The 24,499-nt window shown below is 36.4% G+C and overlaps 1 protein-coding gene across 4 annotated transcripts in view; it reads left to right on the forward strand.

Moving 5' to 3' along the window:
• The first annotated feature begins 2,294 nt into the window (after positions 1-2,294).
• SRPK2 (SRSF protein kinase 2) overlaps positions 2,295-24,499 on the forward strand; it is a 166,067-nt gene continuing 143,862 nt past the window's right edge. For 3 of the 4 annotated variants that reach the window (XM_023737073.1, XM_023737074.1, XM_004382613.2), the window contains exon 1: positions 2,295-2,567. In XM_023737073.1, the coding sequence (XP_023592841.1) occupies positions 2,530-2,567 (38 nt within the window). In that variant the 5' untranslated portion in view covers positions 2,295-2,529. The remainder of the gene's footprint in view (positions 2,568-24,499) is intronic. The other variant, XM_023737075.1, reaches the window with a different exon arrangement.

Here is a 24,499-nt window from a genome sequence, read left to right on the forward strand (position 1 = left end):
CTTCAGAGTCCCCCAGGGCTATGGCAGTTGTGATGAAATGGAAGTCAGTGAAATGGCCACTGGAGTTCTTAATAAGTATACCAGATCCGTGGATGGTATTGATAAGGAGGAGTAGCTAGTACCATAGATGTAATATACAGATCTCAAAGGATTCAATGTTAACATAGTGTTTGTAAACATTCCTGAACACTTTAGTCTTTCTGGAGGTATAAATAAATCTGAAGGCTTGAAGAAAATGTGGAAACAATGTTGGAAATCCTTTCATGTAAATTAGACTCCTCTTTAGTTTGGAGCTCCCAAGGTTATCAGCCAGAAAATGGTTTATAGTTTAAACTTTTCTTTGTAATGTTTACAAGACTGGCATACATTTCATTAAGTGTGTGTAGTTGAATCTTGGGGGTCTTTCAGCTTAAGTGCCCTGATTTTATAAATATATACTGAATTGTGAACTTTTTGTTTTTTCGGAATAAAACATTGCCAGGATGAAGGTGGATTCAAGTGTAACCTCATTTCTGCAAAGACTTTATAAACTAAAAATAATTTTCTAGAAAGGGAGGCTGATATATAAATTAAAGCTAAATCTCCATATGTAGTAACACTATAGTAATAAAAAAGTGGATGTTGAGGCTGGTGGTTAGAGGATTTAAACTATAGAAAGCTATTTAAAATTGGCCGGACCTAGTATACCTCATAAACTCATCCCATAAACATTAATTGAGGGGTTACTATCCTTCGCTAGGTACTACATAGTAATAGGGAGGGAGGGCTTACTACATGCTAAGCAGGATTTTATTAAATCCTCACAACAGCGCTTCAAGTAGGAATTATTATTATCCCCATTTTACAGCAAAATAGAGAGGCATAGAGAGTTTAATTTCTCCAAGGTCTTATGGCTGTTAAAAAGGATGGAGGAGCCTGCTTTCAAATCTAAGACTGAGGGCAGAGCCTGCACTCCTAAATGCCATGCTCTTTTAAGAAGAGGGGAGGGACACTACTAAGCACTGCCTGTGTCACCATGTGCTGGGCTCTGTAATCCATGTAAAAAATATTCAAGGTAAGTTTCATTATTGTCATCCTCATTTTAACCACTGTGCTCTGTGCTCTCCTCAGTAGTTAGGCAGTTTGGCTCCAGCCTGTGGTAGATTCTACTCTGTCAGCAGATAATTCATGCCAGTTTTATAATGTCCATCGGTTGAAGTTGTAAGCTTAAAATAAATAATTAGGAAAACATCTTAACAACATTTGAGAGGATATTCCTGTATAGGTCCATTGTATTTTATGCAACTAATTTTCCCCCATTTTTCCTTTACATTTTCTCATATTCCACTTTGATTTCTATAGTCAATGTTCTTAAAATTTTAAATTTGTTTTACCTTATAAAACAAAAAAACTATTAAAGTCTACTTTGAAATCCTGAGACTGCTTATAACATTTCAGTGGCACTGTGTTTTATGTTGAGTATACAAACTATTAGGAAAGCATACTTTAATTTTTAAAATCCATTTGGAAATACTTTTAAGAATAGGAAAACAGCTTTATAAGTAAATAGTCTGGCTGATAGGACCATGTAAATTTTACTCACTCAAAATTATGTGTTTTAGGTCAGTCATTAGTGTTTTAAGGGGAACAGGTTAGTTTTTTTTTTCTTTCCCTTTTTTCTCTCTGTCTTATTTTCACTCCTCCTTCCGGTTTAATCTATTATCTACTTTCCAAGTCAGCATCAGCATATATCTTTTAATTAAATTGAACTGGTGCTTACATTTTTGTTGGTAGATGGCATTGTCAGTCCTTTCCTAAAAGGACAAGTATATTATCTCATCTCAGTAACTGGATGTTGCTGTTCACTTGTACTGTACTGTGAAGGAGGAGGGGAAAATTAAGGTATAAAATACGAAATCTTTTTCTAGAGGAGTTAGAGTCTAGATGTTATATATATCTATATCTTTAATTAAAGACAATCAAGAAATTATAACATAGGTTAAAATTTTTTTAAAATCTCTAACCGGGGTTCTGGTTTAATATTTCATTCTTAAGTGACCAAAATGATTCACTGAGCCATATTTTTCAGGGCTAGTAAAATAGAAGCAGCCAAGGGTTTTGTGTCTGTTCATTACAGCTTGTAACTTTATTACCCAGGCTTCTCCAATTACCTAGTGTATTGAATTCAGATTTTAGCATTTCTTGTTTGAATTTTAATTTGCTGAATATGAAATCCTCTTGTAGAGCCATGTTAGTTCTACCTTAAAAAAGAAAACACCCCTCTGCTTAAAAGAAATGGTACTTCCTGCTTTCATAAACAGTCATGTGCATAGTTTAGCAAGGCCGGATGCCTCTGGAGCTTTTTCCCTTTATAGCACCATTGAATCCCAGACCTAAAAGAAGTACTGCGAATCTTGTGGCCTTGTTCTGAACAAAAGGGATTAGAGAAGAAAAATCTCTTGATAATAAGGCTTGAAAGCAAGGGCAGGCAATCTTGGTTGTGAATATTTTCTGATTTTTCCAGAAATCAAGCAGAAGATTGAGCTGCTGATGTCAGTTAACTCTGAGAAGTCGTCCTCTTCAGAAAGGTACAGCTACATCTCTTGCATGAACAATTAATGGTGTAGCATTGCTAAGAAACAAATCAAGGCATTTTTTTTTTCTTGTCAAGTTTGCTGTAACATATTGTACTGCATGCTGGTCATTGTGTTGTCTTGAAGATGTGTATTTGGGCAAGCTGTTCTGCTTTTGCAAAGGATAATTGATTTTTTAAGAAATAGTGGAGCCTAATCAGCTGCAGCATGCACACCATAACACAGCAGACCGCTGGTTCATATGTGACAGCTGTTGAGGGCTTTAAAAAATTATTTAGCCAAAAAACCAAAGAGATTTTTAAAAATCTTGCTTTCTTTAAGGAAATGCTGCTATCCGATTTTCTTCCTGTGTTTTGAGGTTGCTGCTACACAAAATTTACCAAGGTTATTTGTAAGATTTAGTTGAAAAATATTTGCTAATTTGTTATAATATTTTCTTATGTGGAAAGGGAGTGCTGTTTGTAAATAGCTTTGGAATTGCAAATCCACAGATTAGTCATATTCTGAAAGAGAGATATGATGCTCCTTCAAGTCTGTGCTAGGAAATGGAACAGTCACTGCATGCAGTAATGGTTCATGCCTGCAGGTAAGGACAAAATGACTCAGAAGTATTTTTAAAGCAGTTATTTTATTTGTCAGTCAAATCATTATACCTGTAAGGAGATATTTTATTAAAATGACTATTTTTCCTTATTAAATAGAATTCAGATATTTTTATCTCAAGTCAGAAAAGATGCTGTAATTGTATAGTAAATATTGTGTTCACTTTTGTTTACCAAAATTGTGTATACTACATAATGTTTTAAATTGAGGTTCTTGGGCAAACAGTTGATACTTCCCTTCCTCTTGGTTACCTAATAGTTTATACTTAATGTTGATGTTTCGTATTCATATATTCATGGTATGTTGATTTCTCTTTTCTGGGTTTAGTTTTCAGAGTTATCTTTCTGTGCATAGATTTAATATTTAGGAAAATATGGAGAAATAATTTAGTACTTAAGGAGTGATATTAGAAGAATATTTAAAAAATGTGAGACAAAGAACCTAGAATGGTAAAATGGATTTAATTAAAGTACATTAGTGTATGGAGGACATGATCTGAAGGCAAAATGATCTCATTAAATCAATTTATTAGTATAATTTGACAGAAGGCTCCTAACTGTAACTTTGGATGTTACAATATAAAGAAGATGCTACTGCTTTCTTTAGGTATTGAGAACAGAAATTTAGGAAGGCTTGTGTTTATTTTTATATAGCTCTAATTTCTGGTTTGTGGCTAGCAATATGATTTTAAGTATTCTGTTTGCTGAGATAAAAACAGTCTTCAGCCTTGTGCATGTTCTGCCAGTAAAATGGTGGTGAAGGGAAGGGGAGAAGGGTGGTGGTGTAAATAGTGAATGGTCCAGGTGCCAACTGTAATGTTAGAGTTTAGTTACTAGGAAGAGCATTCTTGATGGGATGACAACAATAATTATCTGATCTTTAGCAGTAACACGAGTTCTCTTACCGATAAACAGGATTGAACAGAATGAATGAAAATGGTAGAGAAAAAAGTTAGGAAGTGGGTGAGGCTTTTCTGGTTAAAATACATTTAAAAAAATTTTTTTTTCCTGTACAAAAATTTATACATACATTGTTATGTGACTTGAATTGTTCTTCTGATGCTGTGACACCACTCCTCCTTTCCACCCCTGATTCCTCATGTAAAATACATTCTTATAAGGAAAAATACGCTAAAATATTTTGGTGGTTATATTTATTTATTTTACCTAGGCTTTTGGGGTTAGTTGAAGGAAAGGGAGGATGTATGTGTTCATGATGTTAAAGTTTAGAAATCAGCCACTGTACTTACAACACCTTATACCATTTTTCCAGGGATTGCTTACTTTATTATTATTTTGAGGGGTGCTTAGATATATATATATTTGGCAGCTGTGGTATGCTGATACAATGGGTGATAAAAGAAGCTCATAGGTCAGCCAACACATTGCAAACATAGAAATTGTTTTAATATTGTAAACATATTAAAAATAAAAAAAAAATCCCTCTTCTTTTCTCTTTATTAAAAGTCATACAATAATGAATAGTTAAATCATTTGTCTTTTTGTTTGGAAGAACTTGAAAAATAAGAACCTGAAGTAAAGAAAAAAAAATCATGGCCTTAGTATATTATATCTTGACCAGAAATTTAATACCTTCTGTTACCATGTAGTATTACCTATAGGAAATATTTTACCATTGCTTTCTTCAAGTCATTGTTCAGTAGTCATCTGTATTTTTGAAGTATTTGCTTTGATTTTTTTTTTTTTAATTGTACTTCAGGTGAAGGCTTACAGAACAAATAGTTTCTCATGAAACAGTAGTGCGCATATTGTTTTATGACATTGATTAACAACCCCACAACATGTCAACCCTCTAACTTCTCAACCTTTTTTTTTTGGTGAAAATACAAATAGCCAAAGATACACCGTTTCAAAAATTTCTATATACACAGTTCAGTGACATTGACTACGCTCTTCCAGTTGTGCTGCTATTCTCACTTAAGATGAAGGCTTATAGAACAAAATAGTTTCTCATTTAACAGTTACTACAAATGTTGCCCTATGACAATGGTTAACAATCTCACAACACATCAACAATATCTTTACTCAAACTTGGGTTCCCTATCACCAGCTTTCCTGTCCCCTTTTGCCTTCTGGCCCTTGTCACTGGACTACTGTACCTCGTTAGTCTCATTTGGTTTTACGGGGCTGTCCATTCCCAGGCTGAACGGTGAACCTCGGAGATAACTTCACCACTGAGCTAAAAGGGTGTCTGGGGACCATGCTCTTGGGGTTTCTCCAGTCTCCTTTAGGCCAGTAAATCTGGTCTTTTTTTTTGTGAGTTAGAATTATGTTCTACATCCTTCTCCATCTCTGTCCAGAACCCTCTGTTGTAATCCCGGTCAGAGCAGTCAGTGGTAGTAGCGGGGCACCATCTAGCTATACTCGACTCAGTCTGGTGGAGGCCTTGGTAGCTGTGGTCCATTAGTCCTTCGGACTAATCTTTTCCTTGTATCCTGTTCTCTTCATTCTCCCTTGCTCCCGAAGGGATGAGACCAGTGGAGTATCTTAGATGGCTGCTCACAGGCTTTTAAGACCAAGGTAGAATGTAGAGCATTGTCTTTATAAGCTGTGTCATGCCAATTGAGCTAGATGTTCCCCGAGACCATGGTCCCCACAGCCCTCCGCCCAGCACTTCAGTCCCTCAGGGAGTTTGGATGTGTCTGTGGGGCTTCCATGACCTTTCCTTGTACAAGTTGTGCTAGTTTCCCCTGTATTGTGTACTGTCTCACCCTTCACCCAAGATGCCACTTATCTATTGCCTATTTAGTATTTCCCCACCCCTCCCATCCCTGGTAACCAACAAAGATGGTTATATTTTGTGTGTGAACTTTTTCATGGGTTTTTACAGTAGAGGTCTCATACAATATTTGTCCTTTTGTGATTGACTTATTTCACTCAGCATAATGTCCTCCAGTTTCATCCATGTTATGAGATGGTTCACAGATTCATTGTTGTTCTTTCTCGTTGCATAGTACTCCATTGTGTGTATGTACCATAGTTTATTTATCCATTCATCTATTGATGGGCATCTAGGTTGTTTCCATCGTTTTGCTATTGTGAACAGTGGTGCCATGAACATAGGTGTGCATATGTCTATTCGAGTGACGACTCTTATTTCTCTAGGATATATTCCTAGGAGTGGGATTGCTGGATCGAATGGTATGTCTATTTCTAGCTTTCTGAGGAAGTGCCATATCATTTTCCAAAATGGTTGTATCCTTTTGCATTCCCACCAGCAGTGCATAAGAGTTCCGATCTCCCCGCACCCCCTCCAACATTTGTTATTTCCAGTGTTTTTGATTCGTGCCAGTAATGCCGGGGTGAGATGGTATCTCATTGTGGTTTTAATTTGCATTTCTCTAATGGCTAGTGATCGAGAGCATTTCCTCATGTGTCTTTTGGCTATTTGGATGTCTTCTTTGGTGAAGTGTCTGTTCATTACCTTTGCCAATTTTTTAATTGGATTGTTTGTCTTTTTGTTGTAGAGGTTGTTTTTTTTTTGGTTTTTTTTTTTTTTTAAGTTAGCAGTTTCAGGCATGAACTGAGTCTTAAAGATATTTGGAATTTACATGCACTCTGGTCAGTAGTTTGATCTCTGCTGGTTGAAAGGATGAAGAAACCCTTTACTTAGAGAAGGAAGAAGCTGCTTGATTGTAAGAAACAAGAAGTTATCACTCACCATAATTGATTTTGTTCCTGCAGAATAGAGTGATCTTTTGATAATTCAGGTAATGGAGTAAAGGAAGCAATGTTTCTAGATACAAAGTATAATAAATATAGAAATCATGATGTGATGTTCCTAACAGTTTTCCCATCTCATATTTTTGACTTGCTTAAGGGATTGCTAGTCTTCAGAATTATTATGTAATATGGGAAAAGCAAAAAAAAAAAAAAAATTTTTTTTTTTTTTTTTTTTGGTGGACTGTTAAAACTTCTGGTCCATTGAAAAATACAGATAAAAATACGACTTGAAGTAACATCATAATAAAATTTCAAAGGTTGTTTTGGTGCTATATTTGAAAATTATCTTAATAGATCTTAATCACCTTGAAATTTAAAATTATATTTTTATCTTTGACAAAATAGTAGAGGTCCATAGAATGTAGAGAGGCATGAGGTACTTCTGTTCAGAATAGGTGACTCATAGGACAAAAATTAATGGGTTACAAAAAGTTATACTTTATTTTTTAGTTTTGTATTTTGGAAAGAGAAAAATTTCAACCAACCCATTTTTTGTTTTTAAATTAAGGGTAGAGAGCATTATTGAATGAATTAAAAAAAGTAATGATACCTGATTTGTCTGTTTTTGCCTGTTAAGAGGAAGATATATCTGCAGGCAAGAGGGTACCCTTCTGGAGATTTTAGGAGTAAATTGTACTAAGAGTATTTTCTTTTTTATAAGTGACTTTTCAATGAATGTATTCATCTTAAGCATGGTCGGGTCGGTGCCAGGCACAATTTTACTTCCTTGTCTCCCCCCCACAGTGTAATAAAATACACAGTGAACAGTTACTCAATGCAAAAACTAGGTTTTTAAGTCTTTGTTGTTTCTTCTTACTCCTAGCTAGAGTACCCCTGAGATTTGGAAATTTGTGGGGTGGAGTGGATAAGGAAGAGGAGAAGTGTTAATAATCCTAATAACTAGAAAAAAATAAGATGGTTATAGTTATCATTTATTAAATAGTTCAGATACCAGTTCTAAGTGCTTTGTTAAAAAAAAAATCTGTTGCCATTGAGTCGATTCCAACTCATAGCGACCTTATAGGACAGAGTAGAACTGCCCCATAGGGTTTCCAAGAAGCAGCTGGTGGATTCAAACTGCCGACCTTTTGGTTAGCAGCTGAGTTCTTAACCACTATTCCACCAGGGCTTCAAGTGCTTTATTGGGAGGGAAGAAAAAAAAGGGAAGGAACACAGTGTGTGTGTGTGTGTAAAACTAAATTGCTGTTTCTTCAGTGAACTCATACAACAAAATTGTACTGTTCTTAAATCATTAAACAAGAATTGAGCCCAGAATGCTCAGAGCTATAATTCTCAATCCATCAAGGCAGACCCTAGGGAAGGCGGAGGAATTTGTGAGATTAGGGTGAGTCTGAGTAGCTGAGAATCTACATTCATACTGAAGATTACCCATATCTGCTGTTGTTAAATGTAAATGGATGTAATTAATAAAATCCACAATCAGTTAAAAATTACCTGAATAGTAGTGCCTTATAGGTTTGTATTTTCTCAGTCAACAGAATTATTTATGTTTTTGTGTGTGGGTGTTTGACATGTTTTGGTGTTAAAAGGGTCCTCATACTTGTAATTGAATAGGCAAGAATTACTAGTTAGATCATTAGCATCCCAGATAGCTAGCACGTATTTGAATTAATAAATTATTAGCTGCATTGTTTAAGAGAAGAGAGAGAGAGGGAGAAAGTGTTACAAAAATATTTATGCTGTGGCCTGTATTCTACCAATGTTTTATAAACAGGATTGCTGGAGAGGAGAATGTTGTACGATCTCATATTTAAGTAAGTGACCCCAAATGGAGAGATATGGTAGAGATTGTAAATTGTCCCTCCCCCAATATAAGGGCATTTCAAATACATAAAAACATGGTGTGTATGTGTGCATGTTTTAATTTCTTTTCTTATTTTAAACCTCCTTAAATGAAGAAAAAAGTGCATATGACAATGATGTGTAGATGCAGAAAGCAAAAAGAAAAGCCTGGAAGAATAAGGAGAATGGAAAGGACCAGATGAAGTAAGAGAAGGGGGGGAAGGAAGCAAAGGATATTCGGTGGAAAAGGATCCAAGATGTAGGTGTCTTTTATTTACTCTTATGTAGAATATATTTTCCTCCTTGTCTATCTGGTGAGCAATGGTAATCATGGGAGGAGAGCAAGTGTTAAAAAATTCTCTCCCCATTGTGCGCCCCTCCCCCATCTAGCCCCAAAGCTAGGACAAACGATAAGTCTGTTGCCTTTCCCAGCCCCCACTTTGCCACTGTTGGCTTTCTCTACTTGCAGGATAACTGTATTGGAGATGAATTTTTTTCTCAATGGTGTGCTGAGGAGACAGAGTAGCTAGGTTGTCTACCCTCCACTCAGCCTGTACGCTGTTTTGTTTTTATATGATATTCAGTAATATTTTTATTGCAAATTGCAGATGCATACAGGAAAGTGCACAGATCATAGGTGAACTGCTTGAATAATTTTTGTACCTTTATGTAACCCACACCCAGATCAAGAACCAGTATATTGATAGCACCCTAGAAGCAATCCTGGTGCCCATTCTCAGTCACTAACACCCCCTACCGCCACCAAGGGTATCCTCTATCATACTTCTAACATTAAATGAGTTGTTTTTATCCCCCCTACCCCCCATTGTTACAGGTTTATTGAAGTATAATTTACACACAGTTAACTATACATATTTAAGGAGTAAAACTTGTTTTGACATACCTGCATACCTGTGAAAACATCATTAAAATCAAGACAGTGAACATATCCATTGTCTCCAAAAGTTTCCTTGGGCTTCTTCGTAATCCCTCCAAGCCCTTCTTGTATATAAGCAAAAACTGATAATGATTTCTATCACTAAAATTAGCTTTGCATAAAAAAAAAAAAAATTTATATACATGGAATCATACAGTATGTACTTTTTTTGGTTGGGCTTCTTTCACTCAACATTATTATTTTGAAATTTATCCATATTCTTATATGCTTCAGTATCTCTTCTCTTTTTATTGGTGAGTAGTATTCCACTGTATGGATATACCAGTTTATTTACCTCATCACCTTTTGATGGACATTTGGGTTGTTTCCAGCTTTTGGCTATTACAGATAAACATACTATGAACATATATATAAATCTTTGTGTGGATATATACTTTAATTTTTCTTGGGTAAATACCTAGGAATAAAAAGGTTAGATCATGTGGTAGATATATGTTTAACTTTTGAAGAAACTGACAAACTGGTTTCCAAAGCAGGTGTACCATTTTACATTCTCACTAGCAGTGTATGAGAGTTCCAGTTGGTGCCACATCCGTGTCAGTGCTTGATGTGGAAAGTCTTTTTATTTTAGCCATTTTAATGTGTTTGTGTGGGTATGTCATTTGTGGTTTTAATTTACATTTTTCTCATGGCTGACGATTTTGAGTATCTTTTCATATGCTTATTTGCCACCCATATACCTTCTTTGATGAAGTGTCTGTTCAAATGTTTTCCCCATTAAAAAAAGTTGGACTGCTTATCGTGTTACTATTGAGTTGTAAGAGTTTTCTGTTCCAATGTCAGGTCCTCTGTGACTTTTCCTTCCTTTCTTTTCCTTTCCCTTTCCCATTCCTTTCCACTTTTGTAACTTTCTTTTAAAGAATAAAATTCTTTAAATTTTATGAATTCCAGTTTACTGGTTTTTTTTTTTTTAATGTGTGTGTGTATCTGTGTTGTACTTAAGAAATTGGTGCCAGTTGTTGCCAGGGTCACTAAGATTTTCCTCTGGGTTTACTTCTGGGAGCTTCGTAGTTTTAGCTCTTAACATTTAGGCCTGTGATCTATTTTGAGTTCATTTTTGTGTATAGGGTAAAGTAAAAAAAAAAAAAAATTTTTTTTTTTTTTTTGGGTATGGCTATCCAGTTGTACCTGTTTTTGAACATTATATAAATAGAAACCCTCTGTATGCTGTTTTGATCCTGGCTTCTTTCTCCCAACGTAAGCTATGTGAGAGTCATCTGTGTTGTTGTGTGTAGTTGTAGTTCATTGCTGTATGGTATTCCATTGTATAATATGCCTCCATTTATTTATCCATGCTACTTTTGGTGGGCGTTTTGGATGTTTGCAGTTTTTGGCTATTAGGAATATTGCTGCTGTGAGTATGCATGTCATTGTGGTGAATGAACCTATGCATGTTATTTCTGTCTGTTGAGTATATTCCTAGGAGTGCAGTTGCTGAGATTTAGTGATATTTGTTCAAAGTGAATGTACCATTCTATACTCCCACCAGCTGAGATCTACTTTCTCACCAACTTGGTACTGTATGTTCTTTCTCCCTTCCTTTCCCTTTTTTCTAGCATTCGGGTGGTTATACCAGTGTCACCCAAAGTTTGAATAATTTTAAGGAGGATTAGAAGCAGATGGTTGACTGTTTCTGAATATTGACTTTCATGAAGGTGATCAGAATTAGAAGCTTAAGACCAAATTACAGACCAGAGGGTGTAGTCATTTGAGGCACTACTTTCCCACTGACTGATACGATTTCCCACTGTCTGTTGACTGAGTCCTGTAGACCATGGGGGAGGGGAGTAGTGGTGGTTTAGTGGTAGAATTCCTGCTGTCATTGGAGGCTTGTTCTGATGCTGAACAGGTCTCAGTGGAGATTCCAGACTAAGACGAACTTAAGACGGACTAGAAAGTCCTGATGATCTACTTCTGAAAATCAGCCAATGAAAACCCTGTGGATCACAGTGGTACCATCCGAAGCAGAGCAGTGTTTTGTTCCATTGTGCATAGGTTGTTCTGGAAATGGGGAAGTATATCAGAGCCTCAGTTACTGATGATCAGCCACCCCCACCCCCACTCTTGGGGGCCCTTCCGTAGAGCTCCAGTCCTCTTTACTTTAAAACCTTTGAGATAGGTAGGCCACCCTAGGTCTCACCAAGAAATCTTGGCTTTTATGATACATTCTGAAGTGCTAAATTTTAGGTTTATTCCTAGTCTTTGAAATTGCTAAGTCATATACCTTAAGAAAATAAAAGTATAGTGTTAATCTTTTAATTTTTCATAATAAACTGGACAATTATCTGAGCTTCCTGTCTATTGGTCACTACATATCTGGTCTAGATGCAGTAGTTTCTAAATTGTTTCTCTGTTACCAGTTTAAACTTTGATTCTGTCTGTTTCCCAATCCCTCTCTGGAGGACTGCCCACATTATAGCCAGAGCAAATCTTTCAAAACACATCTGATCAGGTAGGTCACTCAACTTTTAAAACCCTTCCCCTGTCTTCTGTTGTACTTGGGATAGAGGTAAATACATAACTGGGCCTAAAGAACCTACACTATCTAGTTCTTCCTCTCCAGACTCATCTAATACACCTCTTAATCCCCTCTGGCCATGTCTCTCCTGTTTTGCTGTGCCCCTCCCTCCCCTCTCAAGGAAGCCCTGCGTAGGTCAAATTACTCCTGTTATAAGTACTTACAGAACTGTACACCTCTCCTTTGTATCATTTTTCACAGCTGCTGTTTGACAGCGGGGGGAGTATCAGTGACAATTGGTCTGCTTACTGCTTTACTTACTGTTGACCCCAGCTTATGATCTCAGAATATAGAAGTACTTTCATCATTAAATATTTTTATTGTATATTTACAGTTCAGACATTATGAACTTGGTGGGAAGATTTTTTTTGGTGTAGAGAATCATATCTATTTCTATGGTATTGGCATAGAATAATGAGTGACAGTCATAGCTAATTTATGTTAACTCTTAGTAAAGTGTGAAGGTTACAAATCTTAGGTTTTTCCTGTCACCATAAAAATTCATCATTTATTACATTTTTTTTTTTTACTTATGTTTTAATGTAAAGTGGAAATTAAAGTAAATCTGAACGCTTTCCATCGCTGTGCTAGAACAGCAGCATCAAACCTTAGGCATTTATTTCCCAAATGTTAGTATTTTGTATATCACCTTGGTGCTTTTTGTCATATTTGTACTTTCCTTGTTCTGTTATTCACTTAATATAATGCTTTTTAAAACATAATTATCTTTTTATAAAGGAATCTTTGTGTCCTTACCAGCAATGGAGAACCAGTATCATTTGCCTTTAAAAACAATTACTATTAAATCTTGTCTAGATTCTGTTGCTGATGACTTAAAGCCTGAGCCACTTGCTCCCTCTTTGTTTACAATGGAAATTAAATTAGCAGGTGTCTTAAAGGGGTTAGGAGCCCTGGTAGGGCAGTGGTTAAGAACTCAGTCCGCTAACCATAAGGTCAGCAGTTTGAATCCACCAGCCCCTCTTTGGAAACCCTATGCATCTGTTCTGCTGTATCCTGTAGGGTTGCTGAGAGTCAGAATTGATTTGATGGCAACGAGTTTGGTTATTGGTTTTAATAGGGTTTAAATTGCTAGCACCAAAGTGAGACTAGACCTTTTTATACGCAAATAGATTGAAAGAAGTTTGGAAAAAGAGTAACTTTCTTGATGTGTGATCCAGAGTACCACCTAAGATGATTTTGCATACCAGCAGTGACATTTCCTCCTCACTTTGGACTGCATCCCCACCACACACTCTCCAAACTGATAGATTACAATGAGTTGATCAGGGAAGTTCTGAACAAACGTGACCAGCTATTAATAATAACAATGGCCAAAAAAAAAAGGAACTTTACTTTTATCAGTCATACTGTAGATTCCCTTTGCAATAGAATCCTTTATGTGCCGGAGGCTGGGAGAAATTAAGACTAATTTTAGAAGACTACATTTGTTCATTTATTATGCATCCATGCATTCATCCATACATCCATGCATCCATTCAACAATCATGAACATCTGCTGTGTACTAGCCACTCAGTAATTTGGAAATTAGAGAGCAGAAAATGCAGCACAAATACTTGGATCTGCACAGTAGAGTACAGCATTGATGGTCGAAAATTTGGACTTTCATGTCAAACCTTTCAATTTAAAATGATGGCTCAATTTTTAAAATACAGGTAGTCCTCAATTTATGATGGAGTTCTGTTATGACAACTCTATTGTAAGTCAGTTCTGACGTAAGTCGAATACCTCTCTTTAATTTTCATTATTATGCCTTTTATTATCAGTATCTTTATAAATCCAATCTTGAACATCTGTGAGTGAACATCTGAGAATGATAACATTAGCAGATATTACGAGCTACAACATTGTAGATAGTACATACTACTAACGATAAGATGTACCCCCCGCTTTAAAAAAAGAAAAAAAAAAGACACACAGAAGGTTGTAAGTGCGGTTTGTTGTAACTCAAATAAGTCGGGGACTACCTGTAACACAAAACAGAAACTTTTACCAGCATTGACAAAAGAGTATCTATCATCCAGATTTGTCTTCTGTGTTGTAGCACACTGATTGACAGTTTGTGAGCCACAGACCTGTGCAGACTTAAATTGCAAGCGGTTTTCAAATCCTTATGAGTACCAAGCATTATCTGTAGATGGAAGTCATACAAGTAAAACTAGTCATGCTGAGGGGTGTGTCTGTGGATTTTTCTGACATTTACAACGTGCAGAACCACTAATGATCACTGCTGTAATGTCCACACACTAAAATACCAAATGCCAGCTGTTTGGAGTAGGAAGGGTCTCCCAATAGATAAGCATTTCTCAGACTTAGTAATCATTATATTCATTTACTTATTCCACAAATACTTACTAATCACCCACTCTGGTAGAACTTGAAGTTTTATAAATAATCTGAAAATTAGAGGTAGAACAACATTCTTTTTGCATAGCTGCCTTTTCCCATCTTTCTTTCTTTCTCCCATTCACCCATGCCTTCCTCCCAAAAAATATTTTAAACTAATTAGAAGACTATCTACAATGTAAAAGAAAAAGGGTCAGAGAAAATGGAGGGAAGGGCAAAAGTTATGGTAGAGATAGTCAGATGCACACCCAGAATTGTGGACCACATTTGCTGTGTACCTACTAAAGGTGACAAGTTTGGCTTTTAAGTTTCCTGGCAGCCAAGACAGAGAAAAAAAATTAACATTATTCTTACTGTTGATAAGGAGAAAATAATACTAGTTTCCTTGGGAGAGCCAAACCTTTTCCTCTAACTTAATTGTTATTGTTATTGTAAAAGACAACCTTTTCCACATATTTCAAAAGAAATGCTCATTCATTTTAGAAAATTGAGATAGAAAGAATACAAAAAGCATCATACTTTTATAGTTATTATCAGGATTAATACAGTAAAACCTGCAAAATCTGAAACCCATGTAAAGTGGAAACCTGTCAGAGAAAGAAAACTCAAATATTGTCCACTAAAACAAGCGATAGAAAAATGATAAGACTGGTGAGACCCAGAAAAACAGTGCAGTCCTGTCGAGTTCTTTCATAGGTTTCACTGTGCTTTGTTCTAAGTCTAACCCCCTTGTTTGTATATCTTTAAAGATTAAACAACTTAAAATCAATCAAGGACCTAAATATAAGAACTAAAACTTTAAAACTCTTAGGAAAAAACGTGGAGGTACTGCTTCAGGAGCTAGTTTTAAACAGTGGATTCTTAGCTACAATGCCAAAAGCCTAAGCATCGAAGGACAAAATAGATAAATTGGACTTCAGCAAAATTTAAAACATTTGTGCGTCAATGGACTTTATCAACAAAGTGAAGAGATAACCTACAGATTGGGAGAAAATTTGGGGGGAACCATATATCTGATAAGGATTTAATATCCAGAGTGTATAAAGAACTCCTACAACTTAATAAAATTGTATCGCCACTGTGGAAAAGTTCAACAGTTCCTCACAAAGTTAAAACATAGAACTACTATAATGAGTTAATCCTAGGTATACACCTAAAAGAATTGAAAGCAGGAACGCAAACAGAAACTTGTATACCAGTGTTCATTGCAGCACTGTTCACAATAGCCAAAAGGTGAAAATAACCTAAATGTCCCATCAACAGATGAATGGATAAACAAAATGTAGTTTATATATACAGTGGAATATTATTCAGCCAAAAGAAAAATGAAGTCCTGATACATGCCACAACATGAATGAACCTCGAAAACATTATGCTGAGTGTAAAAAGTCAGTCACAAAAGGACAAATATTGTATGATTCCACTTATATGAAATAGGCAAATGTTTATTAGTGGCTTCCAAGCATGGGAGGGGAGGGGGAAAGGAGAAATTTTTGCTTAGGGAGCGCTAAGTTTCTGTTAATGGTGTTGGAATAATTTGGAAACAGATAGTGATAATAGTTGAACAACATGATGAATGTACAGTATTTTTGCATAAATAATGCACACCTTCTGTGTTTGCCAACCAGGCCCCCCAAGGTATTTTTGTAAGCACACTATGCTAATTTTTTTCACAGCACCATGTTAAAAAAAGTTGGCATAGTGGTGCTTATGAAAATACCTTGGGAGGGGGGCGCATTTGGCAAACAAACGTAGAAGGTACGGTTATTTGTGTAAAAATACAGTAAACAGTGTCACTGAATTGTATATGTAAAAAATGTTCAATTGGCAAGTGATTTGTTACATGTATTTTTACCACAATAAAACGAAACAAAAAATCAGACGTGTTTTAACAGTAACACCATCATCAACAAGAAAACCCAGTATCATACTGACTGTAAAAAACAACGTGGGGCTGGTGTCTGACCTCCTCCAACCCCACAAGGGGGAAGGAGAACCAAGGTCAGCAGCCCAAGGCCGATTCCCATGAGGCGAAAGTCAGACATGCCTCCTCTCTCCACCATCTTTACCAACTCTGACACCAACCGTTCCTCCCACAGCATTCTCTACTGAGCTCAATAATTCATTGCATGGCCACACAGAACTCAAAGACCATATTCAGGATTGTGGGGGTTATTATAAGGGAAGTAACAGTTACAGTTCAGGCTCAGGAACACTCAGGATACAGTTCTTTCATCAGGACAGCCTCTCCCCAGCTGTGCTCCCAGGCATGCTGCCCATTGGCCCTTGGCCCTTGGCCTCTGCCCAAAGGCACTCAGCTTTTGCTGGGTCTTCCCTGCTGGTCTCTCCTTCCTTGGTGGTGGTGGGCTCCTCTTTCTGCTCTGGAATTGGCTCTCTTTTAGGGCAAAACTGACCAATCGTCTTGGTGGGCCACAGTCATCTTATTTGCACAGCCCTGGGTGGGAGTTACAAGACCATGGCCAGAAAGGCCATACTAAGTAATTCATCACATCACACTGACAGATTATTTTGGAATTGACTTTTAACACTTAACACATGCAATTTTTCTTACGTTATTATATAATCTTCTGTAGCATCTTTATTATGTATCATTTTTAAAGGCTGCATAGGACTGAGTCCATGGTATGAATGGATGTACCATAATTTTATTTATTGAGTCTTGATCTTAGACAGAAGTGGAATTACTTGGTCAAAGGTTGTAGTCTTGTAAGGTTCTTGGTAAGGAGTGTTAATTTGCCCTTCCAAAAGGTATAACTTTACACTCTCACTGGTAGTGCATAAGAGAACCTTTTTTGCTTATACCTTCCTTCTGAAAAGTCTTTTTTTGAAGTGTTGTATAGATGGCATGGAAATCCTAGTGGCGTAGTGATTAAATGCTACAGCTGCGAACCAAAAGGTCAGCAGTTCATATCCACCAGGCGCTCCTTGGAAACTCTATGGGGCAGTTCTACTCGTTCTTTAGGGTTGCTATGAGTCGGAATCAACTTGACGGCAACGGGTTATAGATGGCATTGAACAATATGCTGGACCGTGCTGACTTATCAGTTCCTCTGCTCTTTACCTCTTTCCTCAAATATAGTAAAGCCAAATGTTACTGTGGTACCTCCTGGTTTTCATCAGGTGTATGTAAGTGAATGTGAAGTCAGTACAATCAACTTCTAACTAAATTTAAGACTTGCAATAGATTCTTGTATTCATTCAAGCATTTATGAAATGCCTAAGGTGTACGTAGTGTGCCATCAATTAAACATTAGCACTTAGCAAGATAAGAAACAAATTTGAGTATTCTTTTTATGCTTTGTTAGTTACCATCGAGTTGGCTCTAACTCATGGCAACCCCTATACAACGACTAAAACACTGCCTGATCCTGTACCATCTTCACGATCATTGATCTGCCAGTCCGCTGTTGTGGCCACGATGTATTTGGGGTGCCTTCCAACCTGGGAGAGCCTTGGTGGTGCTGTGGTTAAGTGTTCGGCTGCTAACCAAAAGGTCAGTAGTTCAACTCTCATCAACCACTCCTTGGAAACGCTGAGGCAGTTCTACTCTGTCCTGTAGGGGTGGTGTGAATTGAAATCGACTCGACAGCAACTTTTTTTCCGCCCCCAGCCAAGGAGGCTCATCTTTCAGCACTATATTGAGCGGTATTCTTTTGTGATCTGTAGTGTTATTATTGGCTAATTTTTGGAAGTATATCCTCAGGCTTTTCTTCCTAGTCTGTCTTAGTCTGGATGCTCTGCTGGAACCTGTCCACTATGGGTGACTATTCTGGTATTTGAAATATTGGTGGTGTAGCTTCCAGCATCATAGCAATAGGCAGGCTACTATAGTATGACAGACTGGCAGTTGGATGATGGTCTGTTTATGCTAGGGAATCTTAATTTCATAAGGGATTTCAATAAGTTATGTGATCCAAGTTTCTCACTCGGACAGATGACCAAATATTCAACACAGATGTTTAGTTTTCCTTTTATTAGTTTGTTTTTTAAAATTTAAGATTTGTGGGGATTAAGATTCTCCTTCCTTGTTAAATCAGGGCCTTGTGGATGTTCAATAATGGATTTTATTTTACTGCAAAATTTAATCACTTTGGTATTTAAGGTTTTCCTTTTGCCAAAATGCATTTCTTGCTGAAATCTGAATCCATTTTTCTTGTTAAGTACTCCGTACAGTCTCAGGACAACAAGAATCTATAATCCCTACTCCTCAGATTGGTGTTCCAGGCCAAGGAAACAGCATGTGAGAAGTCATGGTAAAACGAAACTTCGAGGTGCTATCTGGAACTATAAATAATTACATAAGGCTGGGGCAAAGTATGGGGTGTTGGGAGCCATGGGAAACTAACTAGGTGAGAGAAGTATGATGGGCCCCGTGGCAAACTGTGCGGTGGTAAGGTCTTTGAACTTTATGCTGAAGTTCATCAAGACCTTTGAAAGATTTTAGCCTTTTTTGTTGTTGTTGGCATTTTTTAAAAACATACATGTGCTCCTATGAGCATAAAATAAGGTCTTTTAAGAAAGTCTAAAGAAATGCAGTTTTTCTGTCTAGAATAGAAGGTTGTAGGATATTCTGTAGATTTTTGTGGCAAGATGTCATTTATTTCATCTGGAAGTGGGTGGAAAAACTATGGCAGCATTCGCCATTTGAGTGATAGAGGGCAGGTGAATTCCTTGACACTGGGGAGTATTAAACATTGAAATGGATTAGCAAGAGAGGCTATGAAATTAATTTCCCTACAAGACTTTAAAAAAAGAGCGTAGTTCTTTTCTTCCTTTCTAAAGACAGATGGTTGGACTGTTGTACCTCATGTATTTTTTTTCTTGTGTTATAGTTAGTTAGTCATGATTACAGGATTCCTGACTTGTAAAGTTAATCATTTAAAATATTTGTCTCAGTATATTCTGTCAACAATTTGTGACAAGTCTTTGCTTAGTAGATATTTAAGTATAGTATCTATAAATTGTTTCAAGTATTCTAAACCATTGCTGTCCAGTAGACTTTCTGCAGTGATGGAAATTTCTATAATGTAAACATGGGTATTGAGCATTTGAAATGTGTCTTATATGACGAAGGAACTAAATTTTAAATTTTATTTTAATTTTAAAAACCCATATAATGTTGTTTTTGGATGAGAATGCTAATTAGAAAAGACTGTTGTTTCTTTTATTCTTTCTCTTTCTTAATTTCCACCTTGTTCCAATTTCTTATCCTTTTGCCCTTTCTATCCTAACTATTCTACTGTGTGGGTGAAATGGTTTATTTATTTTATTTCAAATTAGTAATTAAAAGAATATTACATTGACTAGTTATTTGTCCTTTGATAAAGTTGTTTTGAGTTGTTTTCTTAGTTAAGAGATGTTTAGTGCCCCCCCTGCCCCACCAAGGGAGAAGGAATATTTAATCATCTGCTGTCACACCACTTACTGAATCTTGAGTCTTTAGTTCTCTGCTATCTTAAAACAGTCTCTTAAGGCAAAAGTTATTTAGTTTCTTAAATGCTTGGTTTTAAATAGAAAAATAAGGTGGTGTACAGACCAATTTCCAAGTCTGTTAAAAGATAAAGAGAAGTAGATAAATCATAGTTTATGATACATAAACACATGTGCATTTCATACACATTTTAGCTTGAGTTTGTTTTTCTTGCCATTCAGTTTTACCCAGAGCTTTAAAAAAAAATTTTTTTTTTTTTTTTAATCTGAAATTCTGATTTGAAATTCTTGTCCCTTTCCCTTGCCATTTTTTTCTTGGTGGAGTTTACTAATGAATATTAAAATACTCTTCAGACCCAGAGTGAAAAAAGGACATCCTTTTCTTGGGGCCAGGATAATCCTTGGCCTTCAGAAGGAGCCTCAGTGTAAGCAGGCCTGGGGAAAGGTTTACATTTAAGTTGCACTGAGTGTTACTGTACTGTATTCATTTATAGAAAAGGAAGTCTGATGGGATTACGTCAACATAGATTTTTGAATTTTTTTTTTTTGTTCATTCAGATACTTAAATAACCAAATCTTTTTCATTTTCTTAAGAGATTAAAAAAAATTCTTGCCTTTCTTATGGAGCCTTTATCAGTCATAATTTGAAAGTCTGTGTTTGAATAAATGAAAGACTTCTCTAGAGGAATCCTTGGATGCCTGTCACATAAACACCTTGGTCTGTTACATGTGATTTTCCCTTTAGCTTAGGATTGTCCCATTTTGGGGGGCTTTTGTACTTGAAAGAAGAGTATGCCTTGATGGATTTATTGCTGAGATGATATCCTGGTATATATTCTTTCAATTAAAACACGTAAGTGCAAATATTTATTTCAGAGTAAAAAAATTGAAGAAGTTGTGTTTGTGTGTGATGTGTTCTGCAGTGTCCATTCCATCCTCTATCCATGTAGCCTGACGTCTGGCTTTTGCAGCTGTTGCTACCCACAGCTTAGCCTCTGCTTGGCAGTCCACCTGGCTCCTGGAGAAAAATGCGCTTATTCCCTGTCTTGCCCAGAGTTGTTATAAAAAATTAAACAGCTAATGACGAAAGTGAAGCTGATCATCGTGGTAGTAAAACTTACCTGCTGTTCACTCACCTGACTGTTAAACGGAATCACAAATTTTATGGGGAGCATTAAAAGCCTCTGGACTTGTTTGTAGAAATCCTGTTGGATCATTGCAAAACAAGCATTGATTTTCAAGAAATTTCTTTTAATGTTTTAAAAGAGGGTTTATTGAAGTTAACTTTTTCTAAAGACAAGACTCTGTCTAGTTCCATGACATAATTCGGTTCGTTTTGTAGTTTTTAAAAATTCTCATTAAGAGTTCAATGACATCACACTTTACGAGTATAAGGTAAAAACTGTATATCACCAAATATGAAATTATCATATCGTGAGTGATGTAGCTTCCCCCAGTAAGTTCACCACAGCCAGAGTTTTCTCTAGTGATGCAGCACATCAGTTTTTCTTATTTTACATTTATTGCATTTAAGGGCATGTGGTGTATAAATTTTTTTTTTTTTTTTTTTAACACTAGAATAACATTTAGCTCAATAAGATGCTCGTACTTTAAGAGGCACATGGGCAACAAGAACTTATATGAAGACCTGGAAGGTTTGCATGTTATGTCTCGCGTTCGTTCTAGGTCATATGCTTATTGAAAGGAATGTTAGGTGGAACAGTCTAGCAAAATTATTGTTTTCTTTTGTGAAAGATAAAGTGCATTTATGAATGATGCAACTCATTTATAACAATTCATTTTTATTTACTGCTCAGAAGCATTTAACTAGTGCTTAATTTTGACCAGGCACGTATAGTGATGAATAGGGAGAAACAAAACAAAAACAAAAGAAAACAACATCATAGCAAGAAGGGGATTTGGAGATCCAGTTCATCCTCTACCCTTGTTTTCTGTATGAGGAGAACTGATGTCCAGAATGGTGAAGTGATTTGTCTAAGGTTCCAGATAGGATTCTAATAAACCAGTAACCTTTATTATTTGAAATTAAGAAAGTTAGAGCCTTGGAACATTGTACAGAGGAATTGGTTTCACCAGTTTCCTTTCTCTTCTTTAAGAAAACTAAAGAATGGTTATTTTTAATTATCCTAGTACTATTCTTTTAGCTCTATTCTAACCAGAACATGGGAATAATAACATAAATGCCTTTTGTTTTACAGAGCATTCTCTTGCCTGTTATTAGTTTAATTCTTAAAATAACCCTTGTAGATGTATAGTATAGATTGTTCTATTCCCACTCTATAGGTAAAGAAAACCAACTCAACAAGTTTACAGCTTACTGTTATATGCCAGTTGGTGGTAGTGCTACTCTCAAAGTCAGGTTTTGCAGCTCCAAAACCCTTGCCTCAGAGTACATTGTCTGAATAACAAGTATGTTAAGTGTTTTTATGTATTAGATGTTCTAAGTCAGGTTGCATATATATAAATAAGCACATTTATTCTTCATGTATTTCTCTAGTAACTTCTGTGTGTAAGCATCAAGAAGGCAGAAGGAGGTGCCATCCTTGGCCATGAAACAGCAAATATCACTAGCACTCATGGACAAAAATTCCCATTTTTTTCTATCTTCTACTCTCGTCTTACCCTAAATGATTTTTAACCCTAAAGAGAACTATGCATTTTTTTAGACAAGAGGACCAGTGTTTAAATACAGACGTCACTCTGACTCTTCAGGATCACAGAATTTGCTTCCTTTAACTACCAAAATCAAACCAGATCACTGCTGTTGAGTAAATTCCAACTCATAGCTACCTTATAGGACAGAGTAAAACTGCCCATAGATTTTTCCAGGGCTTTAAATCTTCACAGAAGCAGAGTACCACATTCTTCTTCTGCGTTCCTTTAACTAGTAGCATCCTTTTCAGGTGATGGGCAGAAAGGTCATCATCGCAGTCATTGCAGATACCAGGAATTAAACGTCATCATTTTAATTGCTAGTTTAATTCATTTTCTTAGACGCCATTAAATTGTCATATTATATTTTGTTCAGTTAATAACGGAACTTTGAACAATAAAATGAAATGCCAAGAAAGATTTAATTTTTGTGTGTGTGTGCGTGGCATTTAGGTGATTCTTATAGCTGTGTAGGCATTATGGAACTTTGACAGTGAAGCACATAAAGAAAAATTTTAAGATCATCGTCATTTACTCATTGTCTTCCTCCTCCACTTCCTCTTCAAACTTCATTATGCCTGGCATTCACTGAGTGCTAAGCCCTTTTCAAGTTAGTCCTCACACCAATATTATCATCATCTGTTACAGATGAAGAAAGAGGGCTTGTAGATAACTTACCCAAAGTCACAGAGCTGATCAGTTTAAAAAGTGCCTCCTTTTATGACAGAATTTATTAGTAACTCATCTAAAAAGAAAAAAAAAGTTAATGGCAGGAGAAAAGACATTGGAGATATTAAATACAAGAAAAGTTGGTTAACATATCAGCCCATGGAGACATGATTTTGATTCCCAGTTCACATGGTACCAGTCCTCCATTTTTCTTTACAAAACATTGAATTTGAATACCTTTAGGAAGCTTTAGACCAGTTCATTATAACCGGGACCCAAAACTTACTGTCATGTATCTTAATGCTTCATGCTCACCTACTTGATTCTTGAAGGCATTTGAGCTATGAACCTTCACGGAAGGGGAAAAGCTTCCTTTATCTGGAAACGTCGCTCATCAGGACAGTTCACTCATGGAATCCAAGCTTATTATTATTATTATTTTGGACAATTTTGGGGAAATGGAAGATTGCTGTTACTAACTGGCAAACTATTGAAACTGGTAAAATTTATCGTTGATTGTTTTCATTACCCAAAATATTTGGCACTGAAATACGTAAGTTTTAATACGAAAGGTTTCTGTCTTTGATTAGTGAAAAAGTTGGGGTAGAAGATGAACTATCGTTCTCAGTGACTTTTGTTGGTTCCTCCTTTTATACAATTGTTGGCAGTTCCTCAGAGGCTCTGTCCTGGGTCTATTCTCTTCTTGTCTGCATTCTCTGAAGATGATCTCATCTGTTTCCATGGTGTTGAATCCCATCTGCATACTGGTGACTCCCAGCTCTCCTTTCTCAGCTACAGACATATATGTCCAGCTGCGTACTTTACATCACTACCTAAATGTCTCCTTGACATCTCAAATGTAACAGGCCCCAATCCAGACTCATTATCTTGTTTAATCCTTCCTGACTGTGCTGTTAGATAGGTTATATGGCCAATCTGTGTTTCATTCACTTTTCCCTCTTGTAAAATGTGGTTGAAGGAGGGAGGGAGAGAGAATACATAATCCTTTTGGTTTATGGCTGTCCTCAGGGACTCTGAGGTCAGTGACAAAAATTATGCTGTATGTAACCTGCCTTTGTGGGTTTAAATGACCATCATAAATAGCTTTGGAAGAAAGAAGAAGACAGCAGGTAGATTTGTGAG

Source organism: Trichechus manatus, unplaced genomic scaffold, assembly GCF_000243295.1.
Source record: "Trichechus manatus latirostris isolate Lorelei unplaced genomic scaffold, TriManLat1.0 scaffold00096, whole genome shotgun sequence".
Lineage (NCBI taxonomy): Eukaryota > Metazoa > Chordata > Mammalia > Sirenia > Trichechidae > Trichechus > Trichechus manatus.